The following is an 11,907-nucleotide window of genomic DNA, read 5'->3' as shown; positions in this document are numbered from 1 at the left end:
GTTCGTTTGAATTCAATTCAAATTCTACTATCGGTAGTTATGAATCAATCATGGGCACTTTATCAACTCGATGTAAAGAATGCCTTTCTTTATGGAGACTTAGTTGAGATAATGTTTATAGAGCAACCTCCGGGGATATGTTGCTCAAGGGGATAATCTAGTTTGCCAGTTCAAGAAAGTAATTTATGGCCTGAAACAAAGTCCTCGTGCATAGTTTGAAAAGTTTAGTGTAATTATAGTTGCAGATGGTTTTCGTAGGTGCAATGTGGATTACTCTGTGTTCTGTAAGAACACTTCATCTGGATGTGTTATACTTGCGGTATATTTCGATGACATCTTGTTGACTGGTAGTGATCGTTAGGGCATTCAGAGAACTAAGGAGATTTAATGAAGCATTTCGTTACACAAGACATGGGACGACCCAGATACTTCCTTGGTATTGAGTTTGCATATGCCAGAGGGAAGATAACGCTCTTACAGCGGAAGTATGTGTTGAATTATTTGAGGAGACTGGTTTATTGGGTTGTAAACCAGAGAGTACACCTATTGAGCAGCCACCACCCTTCTGGGAGACATCTTCCCCATCTCACATAGATTTAGGTCAATACAGACATCTGATTGGCAAGCTCATTTATCTAGTAATTACTCATCATGATATATTTTACGCAGTTGGACTCCTGAGTCAGTTTATGCATAAGCCACGAGAAGTTTACTGACAGGGTGCTTTGAGGGTTCTTCCATATGTTAAAGGAGGTGTCGGCAAAGGTCTTCTCTGCAAGAATCATGGTCACCTGGACATTGCAGCCTATTCTAACTCGGGTTATGCTGGCAATAGAGGAGACATAAAGTCTACGTCGGGTTTCCGTATGCCGCCATTTTCATTGCAAACAATCCAACATTCCATGAGCATACCAAGTATGTGGAGGTTGATTGTCAGTATGTTCGTGATATGGTATTGAAGGGAGTCATCTCTACGCTATACACCCAATCGTCTGAGCAACTGGCGGATATCTTTACTAATGGTTTAAGTGTTAAAGTCTTTAGTAATCTATGTAAAAAGCTGTGCATGTTCGATATATATGCTCCAGCTTGAGGGGGAGTGTTAGAGTTTAGATTGTTTAATGGGCCATGTTGGGTCCATACCGCAAAATCCTAATATTTCTTTATATATACTATTGTACTTTTTTCCTGATTGATATCCAAATTATTTATCCAATGTTATTTAAATTTTTTGTTTATAAAATTCTTGTTTTTCCATCCCTAATTGTTGTTGAGTAAGTTGTGATCGACTTTGTGTTTTTGTTATTTTTTCCCCACAAAATGAATTTTTTTTAAGACACATATTTGTGTCATCCCGTTAAACTTTTATAATATTTTAGAATAAATTAATCTAATTCTCACGGGCTAAAAAATACATATATAAACCATAAAAAAAAATAAATACAACATCATCCATGTCCAGGGGCGGAGCCAGAAATTGCAAAAAGGGGGGGCGAGCTGGGTGATCTACAAATTTAAAAAATATAAAAATTTAAATAACAAAATTTAATAAATTAAAAATTCAAATAATACACTAAGAAAAATATTTTAAAATACAAAATAAAAATACATACCACTAATGATTGCGAAGGGGGAGCTGAATCCTTCGATTTTGCATGTTTTGAAAACATTGTAATATTATTTCTTCATCAATTTTAGCAAACATTTCTCGCTCAATATAGCATACCATCATATTGTTTAACCATTCATCGCCTATTTTGTTTCGCAAAATCTGTTTTGATGATATTCATTCTCTGAGAACGCTCTTTTCAACATTGCTTTGTTGCCACCGGTAAAATCAATGCAATTCGATAAGACGATAAACCAATGGAAAAGTCAAATGTTTATCAAATTGAACCATCTTCACAGCAAGACTTGCAAGATCATGACAACTTGAAAAATCAGAATTTCTTCTCACATCATGAATATATATGCGAAGTTGCTCTTTCAAGATAAGATGATCGGATGTGGAGAAATCATCAGAGTAAAGCTGAGCAAGTCAAACAAGCATACGATGATCGAATCTGGAAAAAGAGTTTCTTGGATCAAGACAAGCAATACATCTTAATAACTCTGTAGAAGTTTCACTAAATCGGTTATTCATCTCAGCAGTAAGTAAATCAATCACTGCAATAAAGATCTCTGCATGATAATGATGGTAATAAGTAACCAATTGCCCTCCACGTCTCGAACGGCCTCGAACTGGTATACTATCTTCCATATTAGGCACTGAAACTGACATTTCAACACAAAAGCTCCTGACTTCTTCCAAAATGTACCCCATCCATTTTCTCTCAAGTCTTGCATAAGTTCTTTCACAGTTACAATCAACCCCATTGCATTAACAATGTTTTGATCTTTTCTCAGTTGCAAGGCATTTGACAAGTCATTAGTTAATCCCGAGTACTTTTGATCATCGGATGCAAGATAAATATAAATTCAAAAACTCTCCATCCTTTGTATCAAACCCGATCGTCTGTGCCTCTTTGCTCTACAACATTTCCATCATTACACACATTCTCTAATACCTCTAATACTGACTCCCACATGGTAAATAGCCCGCGTGGTGTCTTCTGCACAAGCCCTCACTAATTCTTTCTGTATTTGTGGAGAGGTCATTTGATTATTTCGAGGGAGCATTTTTCATTAATCACACGACCAACACTTTCAACTTCTGTTCCATACCAATTCAGCATCTCTAAAAAGTTGTCCCTGTTAGTAGAACTTGAAGATTCATCATGTCCACGAAAAGCAAGACCTTGCAACAGAAGAAATCTAACAACGCGTAAAACAGCAGTGACACGAGCTCTATATGCAACCTCCATTTCTCGGCTATGAGAAGAGAATATATGCGACACGCTTTGCCTCTGATTTTTGAAATCCTCACAATGTCGCCTTGCATTGTTGTGGTTGCTATTAACTCCACCAACATGCTCAGTGAAAACTTCCATTGCTTTCTTCCAATTGCTAAACCCTGTCTTCGTGAAGGCATCAATCCCAAGTTTATCACCCCTTGGTTGCTTAAAAAGATAGCAATAAAAACAATAAGCTGCATCTTTCTCCATACTATATTCCAACCAATCAAATTTCTGAAACCACACTTCTTTAAAGCTTCTCAAATCTTTTCCTTGTTGTTTTCTAGGAAAATTGTGGCCAACTGGTTGACATGGACCCATTAACAAATACTCTCTCCTTACTTGATCTCTTGTTCCTGTGTCATATTTCTCGATTGGTTTTCGAAGCCCTGGGTCGGCAATGATATCACTCGGATCAAACTCGACACGACTTTTTTTTTGTGCAACAGTACTTACATCAGACGCTGAACCAGTTCTTGTTTCAATACTTTTTTGGTATAGATTTAAAAAACCTCTCCATATCTATGAAATTAATCAAATTAAATATATAAATGATTTGAACTAAATCATAAATTCATAAATTGTCCAATCAAATATGGGGAAGTAACACTAAATTAAACATTTATCAAAAAAATATGTGTGACAATTTATCATTATCTTAACATTTATCCACAAGTATAATTATAATTCATACTAGTTATATAAACGTAAATAATATTTTAAATGAAGTTTTATTTGAAAGTGATAACTTATATTTAAAAAATTTTTAGAGATAATTTTTTTATTTATTAGTGAATCACAAATTTTAATTTTAATAATACTCAAATCTCTAAATTAAATTAATGATATCAATTTAAATGCCACATATCTAAATCAAATAATCAATAATATCAATCCACATATGACAATGACATATGACATACCATAAATCACATTAATGAATATCAATTTATAAACATTTCAACAAATTTCCTTGAAAATATTTCATACATGACAAAATAATAATAATAATAAAACAAACAAACAAATAAAAAAATCTTAAAAATTAAATAAAATAACGTTTCATCTCCTAATTGCCAAACGCCGGACAGAGAGATCAAACAAAGCCGGTGGAGAGAATAAATTGAGGTTGCAACTTGTTGATGGTATATAGCTTATTTATCAAAAACAATTCAAGTTCAAAACTTTTGAAATGGATGAGTTCAGCTTTTGAAATGGATGAGAAGTGAGAACTCAGAAGAACTCAGAAGAATCAACAATGCAATCTCATTGATTTTCAAAGAATATGTATTAATCTAATATATATTAATAATTTAATATAATAGCACTAGCCACTAGCCACTACACTAGCACCATAGTCCATAGCACCTGCCACCTGATATGCAACTATGCAAATAATGGCATACAACGGATATCTCTCTTCAACATGCAACGTTTCATTTTTTTCATTGGCTCCTTTATGCTTGATTAGATTGCCATCTTCCAAAAATCCAAGTTCCAATGCTCATGACCAGGGAGCAAACTTCAAGAATAGCTGGCACTTGGCAGCTTGCTGTGTCACAAACTGGGTGGCGGACCTGGAGGTGACCGGAGAAGGAAGGGGCACTAGGCGCTGCATGGTCGGAGAAGCTAAGGGCCGATGAGGGATGCCGGTTGTCGGGGGAAGGGGGGCGGCTTGGGCGGGGAAGGGGGCGGAGGGGTTCTCAAGCCACGGGGTCCACTGACCTCGCCGGCGACAAGGGGGGCGGCCGCCCCCCTGCCCCCTTGTCCCTCCGCCCCTGTCCATGTCTTTTGAGTTTGCGGATCATTTAAAACGGATGGTCACATGCGTCGATTATCTTTTGGTTAAGAGTACTATTATTATTAAGAAAACTTTGTCTCCATCCATTTTGCCTTGCCATCTTTTTATCTGTCATTTTTTGCTTTCTATTTCTCCTATGTAGTTGTTATTAAGTCTCACCTCTCACTTTCACCACTTGTCGATTTTGAAGTCCTATATACCTTTTTTTATGGTTAAATTTTATCATGACTTTTATGGCTTTGCAACAATCTTTATTTAATTTTAACAAAATGTAATTTATCCGCTTTAACAAAAAAAAATATTCATGTTTTTTTGTGTGTTAATTATAAAAATTATACAATAACAAGGTGTCTCTCTCTTCTTTTGATGATCATGACTAGTATGGCTCTACAAGCATCTCTTTTCAATTTTTTTTTAAATATAATCTATCTACTATAATTAAAAAAACTATTCATATATTTTTTTCAATCTAACAAAAATTACAATCCCACAACAACCTTTCTCTTTTCTCATCCCAACATCTATGTTGGATTCTAAATAAGCGTATTATTATGAGCATTTGTGGACACTTAGCGCTTTGTGAGCACCTCATTATGAGTTTTTTGTGACCATTAAGTGCTCAGTGTTCACCAATCATTTTAAAAAAAGACCATTTATTTTTTTTTAACTAATATGGTCCACAATTTTTTTTTTTTATAAAAACAAACAACTAAATAGGCATTACCATTTCAAATTAAATGACCGTTGCAATGTAACAATCATTAATTAATTAATTAATTTTTATTTTAAACATTTAAAATTTTAAAAATGCATCCCTGTTCTTATTAAATCTTTCGCTTCTCTATTCTATATCTTCCATTGCTTCTGATTCTTTTTTCAATCTCCCACTCATGAATAGAAATATTCTGCTACCCTCATTCCTCACAAAATCCAAATTCAAATAACTTTTGAAATTCACAAAATTTTCCGTGCTCTTTTTTTCCACCCAGTATTCAAAACTTCTAATATCCCTAAAATTTTCAAATTTTTTAAAATTATTCTCATGAATACTATTCATATGAATGTTGAATAACTTAAAAATCATGATGTGTAATGTCATAAAATCAAAATATAATATTTAATATTTATCTCTTGTATTTTTAATGTATTGTATGTAATATTTTAATTTTTTTAAATATAAAATTTTTTTAATATATTAACTAATTATTTTTATTAAATAATAAAATATCTTTGTGAGATAAATATTTTTATAATACAACGTTTACTATAAATAATTGAAATGATGAATTGTATGGCTATGGGTGAGCATTGGCTTCTTGACCTATTAATATCCATTCTTTTGTGTAAAGGTATTCATTTTAGAAAAAATTGATATCAAACCCCAAAGTACTTGAAAAATAAGGACAAATGGGTGTTGAAATATTAACTCTACATTTGTGCACGTTCTTGACTTTCGTTAAATAAATAGTATTTATCGTCTATTTTTTTCAATATATATATATATATATATATATAAATAACTATTGGTCCTATAATGGAGTATAATGGAGAATAATTTGATAAATAAGAGTTTAATAAGTTGATGATATGACATGAACATTGAACATTTGAATAGTCTAACGATTAAAGATGCACTTGATTGGATGCAATCCAATACACAGGAGGAGAATCAAACCACTCCAGAAAATCTGGACTAGAAAAGTGGTGCTAGCTAAGGCAGGAGTAGATTGACCGATCTTCTTACAAATTGAACTCTACTCCTTCCATTCCTTTTTATCTGTCGTGGTTAACCGAATCTCATCACGTACCAAAAAACTTAGTTATTTCTCAAAATTTTATAAAAAATTAGTTATCTTTCCAAAACTACCCTAATTTATATCTTTCTATTTCTCTCTGATATTTAATTCAAAAAGAGATATAAATAGAGTATTAATGATAGTTTTAAAAAAAAATAATAATAAATCTTTTTGATGTTAGAATACAATAGATAAAAAAAAACATCGATTTGTGATAGATAAAAAAAGTAACGGAGAGAGTAATATCTCGGTAAATTAGACACTAATTAGCTCAAGACTATCTCTTAATACATTACCTAACATGGATTTAATAGCCGCACTTTCTAGTAGCAATGGTTTTTTTTTAATTTCCTCTGCATTTAAAAAACATAACATGTAGAACCAAAGTTTCAATTTTCCTATTCCATGACTTCAGACACAGTTGTGGTGGTGGTGCCATTTGTGGCTCAAGGCCACCTCAATGCATTCCTCCACCTCTCTCACCGTCTCTCCTCTCATGGTCTCCCTGTTCACTACGTGAGTTCCACTTCCCACGTCCACCAAGTCATTTCCCGTTCCACTTCCACCACTTTCCTCTCCCACACGGGCCACATCCACTTCCATCACTTCCCTCTCCCTCCCTACCCTTCCCCACCTCCCACTCCCACTTCTCCTTCCACTTCCACCCACTTCCCCTCCCACCTCCAACCCTCCTTCAACGCTTCTCTCCATCTCAAACTCCCTCTCACTTCCCTTCTCCACTCCCTCTCCTCCTCCTCTCGCCGTCTCATCCTCATCCATGACTCTGCCATGTCCTTCGCTGCCACCGCTGCCATCTCCATCCCCAACGTAGAAACTTACGTTTTCCACACTGTTGCTGCCATCAGCCTCTCCTTCCTCCAATGGGAAGCTCGTGGCAAGCCACCGGAACCATGGGTTCAGTCTCTCAACTTGCCTGATCTCTCCTTTGACTCTTGCTTCACCGATGAGTTCTTCAACTTCTTCAAGTTCCAGCACTCTCTCACCTCCACTGCTTCCGGACGGTTAATCAACTCATCCGTTTCCATTGAAGATATCTTTCTACAACATCTCCGGCAAGAACCAAACTGGCAAGGCCAGAAGGTCTTCGCCATTGGCCCTTTGAACCCTGTGATCAATATCAAACCAAGAATGACTACTTCTCGGTGCTTGCAGTGGCTGGACGAGCAGCCGCTTGCGTCGGTTGTTTATGTTGCGTTTGGCACGACCACATCTTTTTCCCAAGAACAAGTTGGTGAGATTAAGAATGGGTTGGTTTCAAGTGGACAAAGATTCATCTTGATGTGCCGTGATGCTGATCTCGGTGATATTTTTGCCGGTGGGAATAGTGTTGAAAAGTGTGATGAGATTGAAGAAGTGGGGGGTGGAGTGGTAGTGAGAGGTTGGGCACCACAGTTGGAGATCTTGAGCCATTCTTCAATGGCTGCTTTCATGAGTCACTGTGGATGGAACTCTTGCATGGAGAGCTTGAGCTTGGGAGTTCCTGTTTTAGCATGGCCTATGCACTCTGATCAGCCATGGAATGCTGTGCTTTTGACGGAGATTCTCAAAGTGGGGATTTTAGTTCGGGAGTGGAAGAAGAGGAATGAGCTTGTGACTAAGGAGACAGTGAAGGATTTGGTTTTAAAAATTGTGGTCGGTGATGAAGGGAAGAAGATGAGAGAAAGAGCAGTGGAGATTAAAGATAGTCTTAGAGAAGCCATGTCTGAAGCTGGTGCTTCTAAGATTGAGTTTGATTCTTTCATTGCTCATATCACTAGATCATGAGGTTGTATTTGAGCATTGTTTTTTCTTCTGTTTTTTGAGAGCTTAGTAAGTTTTAATTATGTTGGACCAACATGGGAAACAACTATTGTTTTGATGCTTGGATGGAGTAAAAGTTAGAATAAATTGTTTTGTAGATTCCTCAAGAGGAAAACATCGCCGCTGCGCCGGTGAAGTTATTCATATGCTATTCTAAGGTCCAGCATTGTGATCATGGTTTATTTGTTGGGAGTGATTAAAAGCAGAAGTTGCTGATGCGGAGCATAAGAAAAGCTAAGAAGCATGCATGTGAAGAAGAACAAGACTTATTCTCATGTTTGTTAGACATTAGATAATGGTGTATGTGGTCTTATGGAATGCTTCTTGATTTAGTTTTAAATTTTTAATGGTGATATGCTGTTATTGATTGGATAAGTCTATGTTATCACATATTATAAATAATGATGAGAAGCTATGTAATAAGTTGTATTGAATCTGAACCATGGAATAAACAAGTGAAGTCCCAGTCTCTCTTTTAAATATATCCGGTTTTATTCTCAACATTATTGTCTTTCCAATGACATTGATGTGATAGGTGAACTTTGATGTATCACTAATTATAGAGGTGGAATTTGGATTCAAAACGTGCAATATCTTTTTTTTTTGGCTTTTTATCATCAATGCACAATCTTCGTGGCAGGAAGACGTATCCATTACTATTAATAGAATATTTATTTTATGACCAACCGTGCCACGTATGCATTAAATTCTCCATTTCAACCCCAAGCAACATGTCATGTACACTACAAGAAATATAGGCTATAGCGGCGGAATAATTTGCCTCAATATGATTAATATCAGCCACTAAAGACCTCTAGCGGTGGATTATACATTTCACCACTAAAACCTCAGTCGCAATAGTATTTGTGGCGGATATGTACAGTTTTAGTGGCGGATAAATCTGTTGCTATAGTGTTCAACCCAGAATAGCATACCTACAACTCTAGGCCTTTTTCCAAATACTTAAAACACAATAAATATTTAATTTTACTAATGACTTTCACATGTATAAAACTTAGTATCTACCATTATAACATTCACACATCATTTATAACCACTCCACAACCTTGTATACATAAAATTAATATCATGAACTTTGCTATTAACAATAATAAATAATGTCATATGTAAACATAAGTACAAATCCTGATAATAACTTATGGCATTAGAGGTAAATAAAGACAACGTTTCATCACCCTTAAGCACCACCAGATCCATATTGCTTTCCAAAGATGATGAGCTATAGTTTATCATAACCGGAGATCACACCAGTACTGGCAATGGCACGGAGGATATAGCACTGGTACTCTTGAATAGAGATTTTGCTCCCTTTTTCTTCAAGATCTATGAGAATGCATCCATTGAGCTTTTATACTTGACAACCTCTCCGAAGATCATCATCATTCTCCAGCGAACTGTGTCCATAGGGTATAACACAACACTAGCACCACTTGTTATTACCCAACCAAGCACAAAGCTGGCAACAAAGTTATCCTACAAAAATCAAATGTGCAGGTAAACACTGAAATTATAAGCAAAAAACTTTTTGAGAATAAAAGAAATGAATGTGAATTAGAGTCCCAGTGAGTTTCAAAAGTTAAAACTATTGGCTTCAAAGAGTCACACATTGGCCCCGATAAACGATGATTCCAATAATTGGAACACTGAATCTTCGGTAGAGACCAGCAATGTCGTCTGACTGTTGAGTTTTACGGTACACATCAATGAGACCATGAAAATTCCTTTTGCCTCCTCCGCCATTGGCTACTTTTGCATCGTTTGCAAGATGAGTTCGAGCATAATCAAGCGAGTAGACAAAAATTTGTGAAGTAGCTCCTGCTGCAGCTCCAGAAGCCAAATTGCATGTAAACCATTTCCAATACCCATCTCTGTCTTTCTTGAAGTTGAACAATCTCTTGAAGTAGTATTTGAATGCAAAATTCAAAGCCTGGAATGATATATCTTGTTAGTGAAAAGATACTAAACTTTTTGACTTTACATGGTTTCGTATGATCTCTAAATAGTGCAATTCTCACCTGAGTATGGAAGTATTGAATAAAATTTGTTTTATTTCCTCTCTACAATGAAATAAACCCTTCGTCTCTGATCGTACGAGCAAATCAATCAGTAATTCCCTTGTAAGGCTTAGAAAGACGAGGAACAATTTCCACTTAAAGGGAAGTCTCCTCTTTTCCTCATTTCAACATAGCCACATACTAAACTTTCTGCTACTTCTTCAGATAGATGAGGATGAATATGCTTTCTTGCATATATAATGTATGCAGTTAAGGTGGGAAGGTCCAAAACATCATGTACTATGCTCTGAAATGCAGGAACAAATTTAATCAAGCAGATATCTTCACCATACTAAATAAAATGATCTTTCCACTCATTTCTTAGACAAGAAAAGTTCTATTACTAGACAGAAAGAAAAGACTTTTGAAGTATATTTAGTTTGTGTGTATAGCTGTAACATATATAGTAAAAGTAACACAAAGCCGCTTAAATCAATCATTTCGCAATTAATATTTCTCATGTTGTATTGATTTCACAAAATTCCAAAGTTAATTAAAGTATTGAAATTACCACTTATGCAGCAGGATAAAGCTACAAACATGCTGATAGACAAATAGAAAGTGAGTAGAAATGGTTCGTACCTCTGGATTTTTGAAGTGAAGTGCAACAATATGTTTAGACAGGCTTCAATTTGTTCATCAGGCTTGTCCAGAATTAAGTAGATAAGATCAAACCTAACAACATAAAGATTTTATCATGAAGTAGAAATGAATCCAAAACGATAATGGCCAACAATTTACTAGTGGAACCACAAAGACGGGCATACAAAATAACTCTAACTCAAGGAATGGCAAGATGAGTTTATCTCGACAATTTACAGCATAGTACTACCATATCAGATTAATATTTATTTAGCATTTCCATCGCCACCTGGATAGCAGTGTTGGAAGAAGAAAAATATTGTCAATAACAAAAAGCCGAGGGTTGTAGCGGGATCCTCTCGGATTTGCACATGCTAAGACTGATGTCCTTGCATTCAAAGATGTAATAATTCCAACCTTTGTAATTGAAACTGTTTGTTGCTCCACAACCTGCCAGAAAGGAAGCATTTTATATATAAAAATAAGCAACAACAAAATAAAATAAACTATAGTTATCCCCTTCACAAAAACATACTTATTTTCGATTATAAAGCTTTATAAGAACCCCGAAAAAAACTACACACAAAGAAGCAAGAAGAGAGCTAAAAGTAAAAACATGGTCAAATTTAGGAAAATTGATCAGGGATCGGGGATTAGGTTCGTGAAAAACATCATGTTGCATATGCACACACATGCAATATAATGAAAAACACATGTTCATCAATGCATTAGGATCAGGGTTTTTTTCATCTTGCAATAAAAAGAGCATGAAGAGAAAAATATACACCATTGTTGAGCTTGAACACGCTTTTCCGAGCTTCATATGCTTTTACAACACAAAAAAATCATATAGCTGCAATAATCTGCAGAGAGGAGATGAATTACAAAGTTAATGCATCAAAGACAGAACAATGGAATATTATTAATATTAATAACAA

At 35.3% G+C, this 11,907-nt stretch overlaps 2 protein-coding genes, 1 long non-coding RNA gene and 1 pseudogene across 3 annotated transcripts; 1 reads left to right on the top strand and 3 right to left on the bottom strand.

Annotated features, from left to right (window-relative positions):
• Positions 1-2,654: 2,654 nt before the first annotated feature.
• LOC120274978 (zinc finger MYM-type protein 1-like) lies at positions 2,655-3,215 on the bottom strand. Its single transcript, XM_039281507.1, has one exon. The coding sequence runs from the start codon at positions 3,213-3,215 to the stop codon at positions 2,655-2,657; it is 561 nt and encodes a 186-aa protein (XP_039137441.1).
• Positions 3,216-7,280: 4,065 nt separating this feature from the next.
• On the top strand, positions 7,281-8,276 carry LOC120274968 (zeatin O-glucosyltransferase-like). Its single transcript, XM_039281500.1, has one exon. The coding sequence runs from the start codon at positions 7,281-7,283 to the stop codon at positions 8,274-8,276; it is 996 nt and encodes a 331-aa protein (XP_039137434.1).
• A 1,234-nt stretch (positions 8,277-9,510) lies between these two features.
• LOC120274957 lies at positions 9,511-10,527 on the bottom strand (annotated as a pseudogene).
• A 19-nt stretch (positions 10,528-10,546) lies between these two features.
• On the bottom strand, positions 10,547-11,318 carry LOC120269373. Its single transcript, XR_005539147.1, has 3 exons — positions 11,259-11,318; positions 10,970-11,062; positions 10,547-10,634 (listed from the first exon to the last, which is right to left on the bottom strand). It is a non-coding gene; the product is annotated as an uncharacterized LOC120269373 (long non-coding RNA).
• Positions 11,319-11,907: the final 589 nt, after the last annotated feature.

Source organism: Dioscorea cayenensis, chromosome 2, assembly GCF_009730915.1.
Source record: "Dioscorea cayenensis subsp. rotundata cultivar TDr96_F1 chromosome 2, TDr96_F1_v2_PseudoChromosome.rev07_lg8_w22 25.fasta, whole genome shotgun sequence".
Taxonomy (NCBI): Eukaryota; Viridiplantae; Streptophyta; class Magnoliopsida; order Dioscoreales; family Dioscoreaceae; genus Dioscorea; species Dioscorea cayenensis.
Note: the sequence above shows the minus strand (reverse complement) of the source record. Positions and strands in the feature narration are given on the sequence as shown.

Bases quoted from the DNA above. Each gene is read 5' to 3' on its own strand.
- LOC120274978 (XM_039281507.1), bottom strand. From the start codon at position 3,215: ATGGGTCCATGTCAACCAGTTGGCCACAATTTTCCTAGAAAACAACAA.
- LOC120274968 (XM_039281500.1), top strand. From the start codon at position 7,281: ATGTCCTTCGCTGCCACCGCTGCCATCTCCATCCCCAACGTAGAAACT.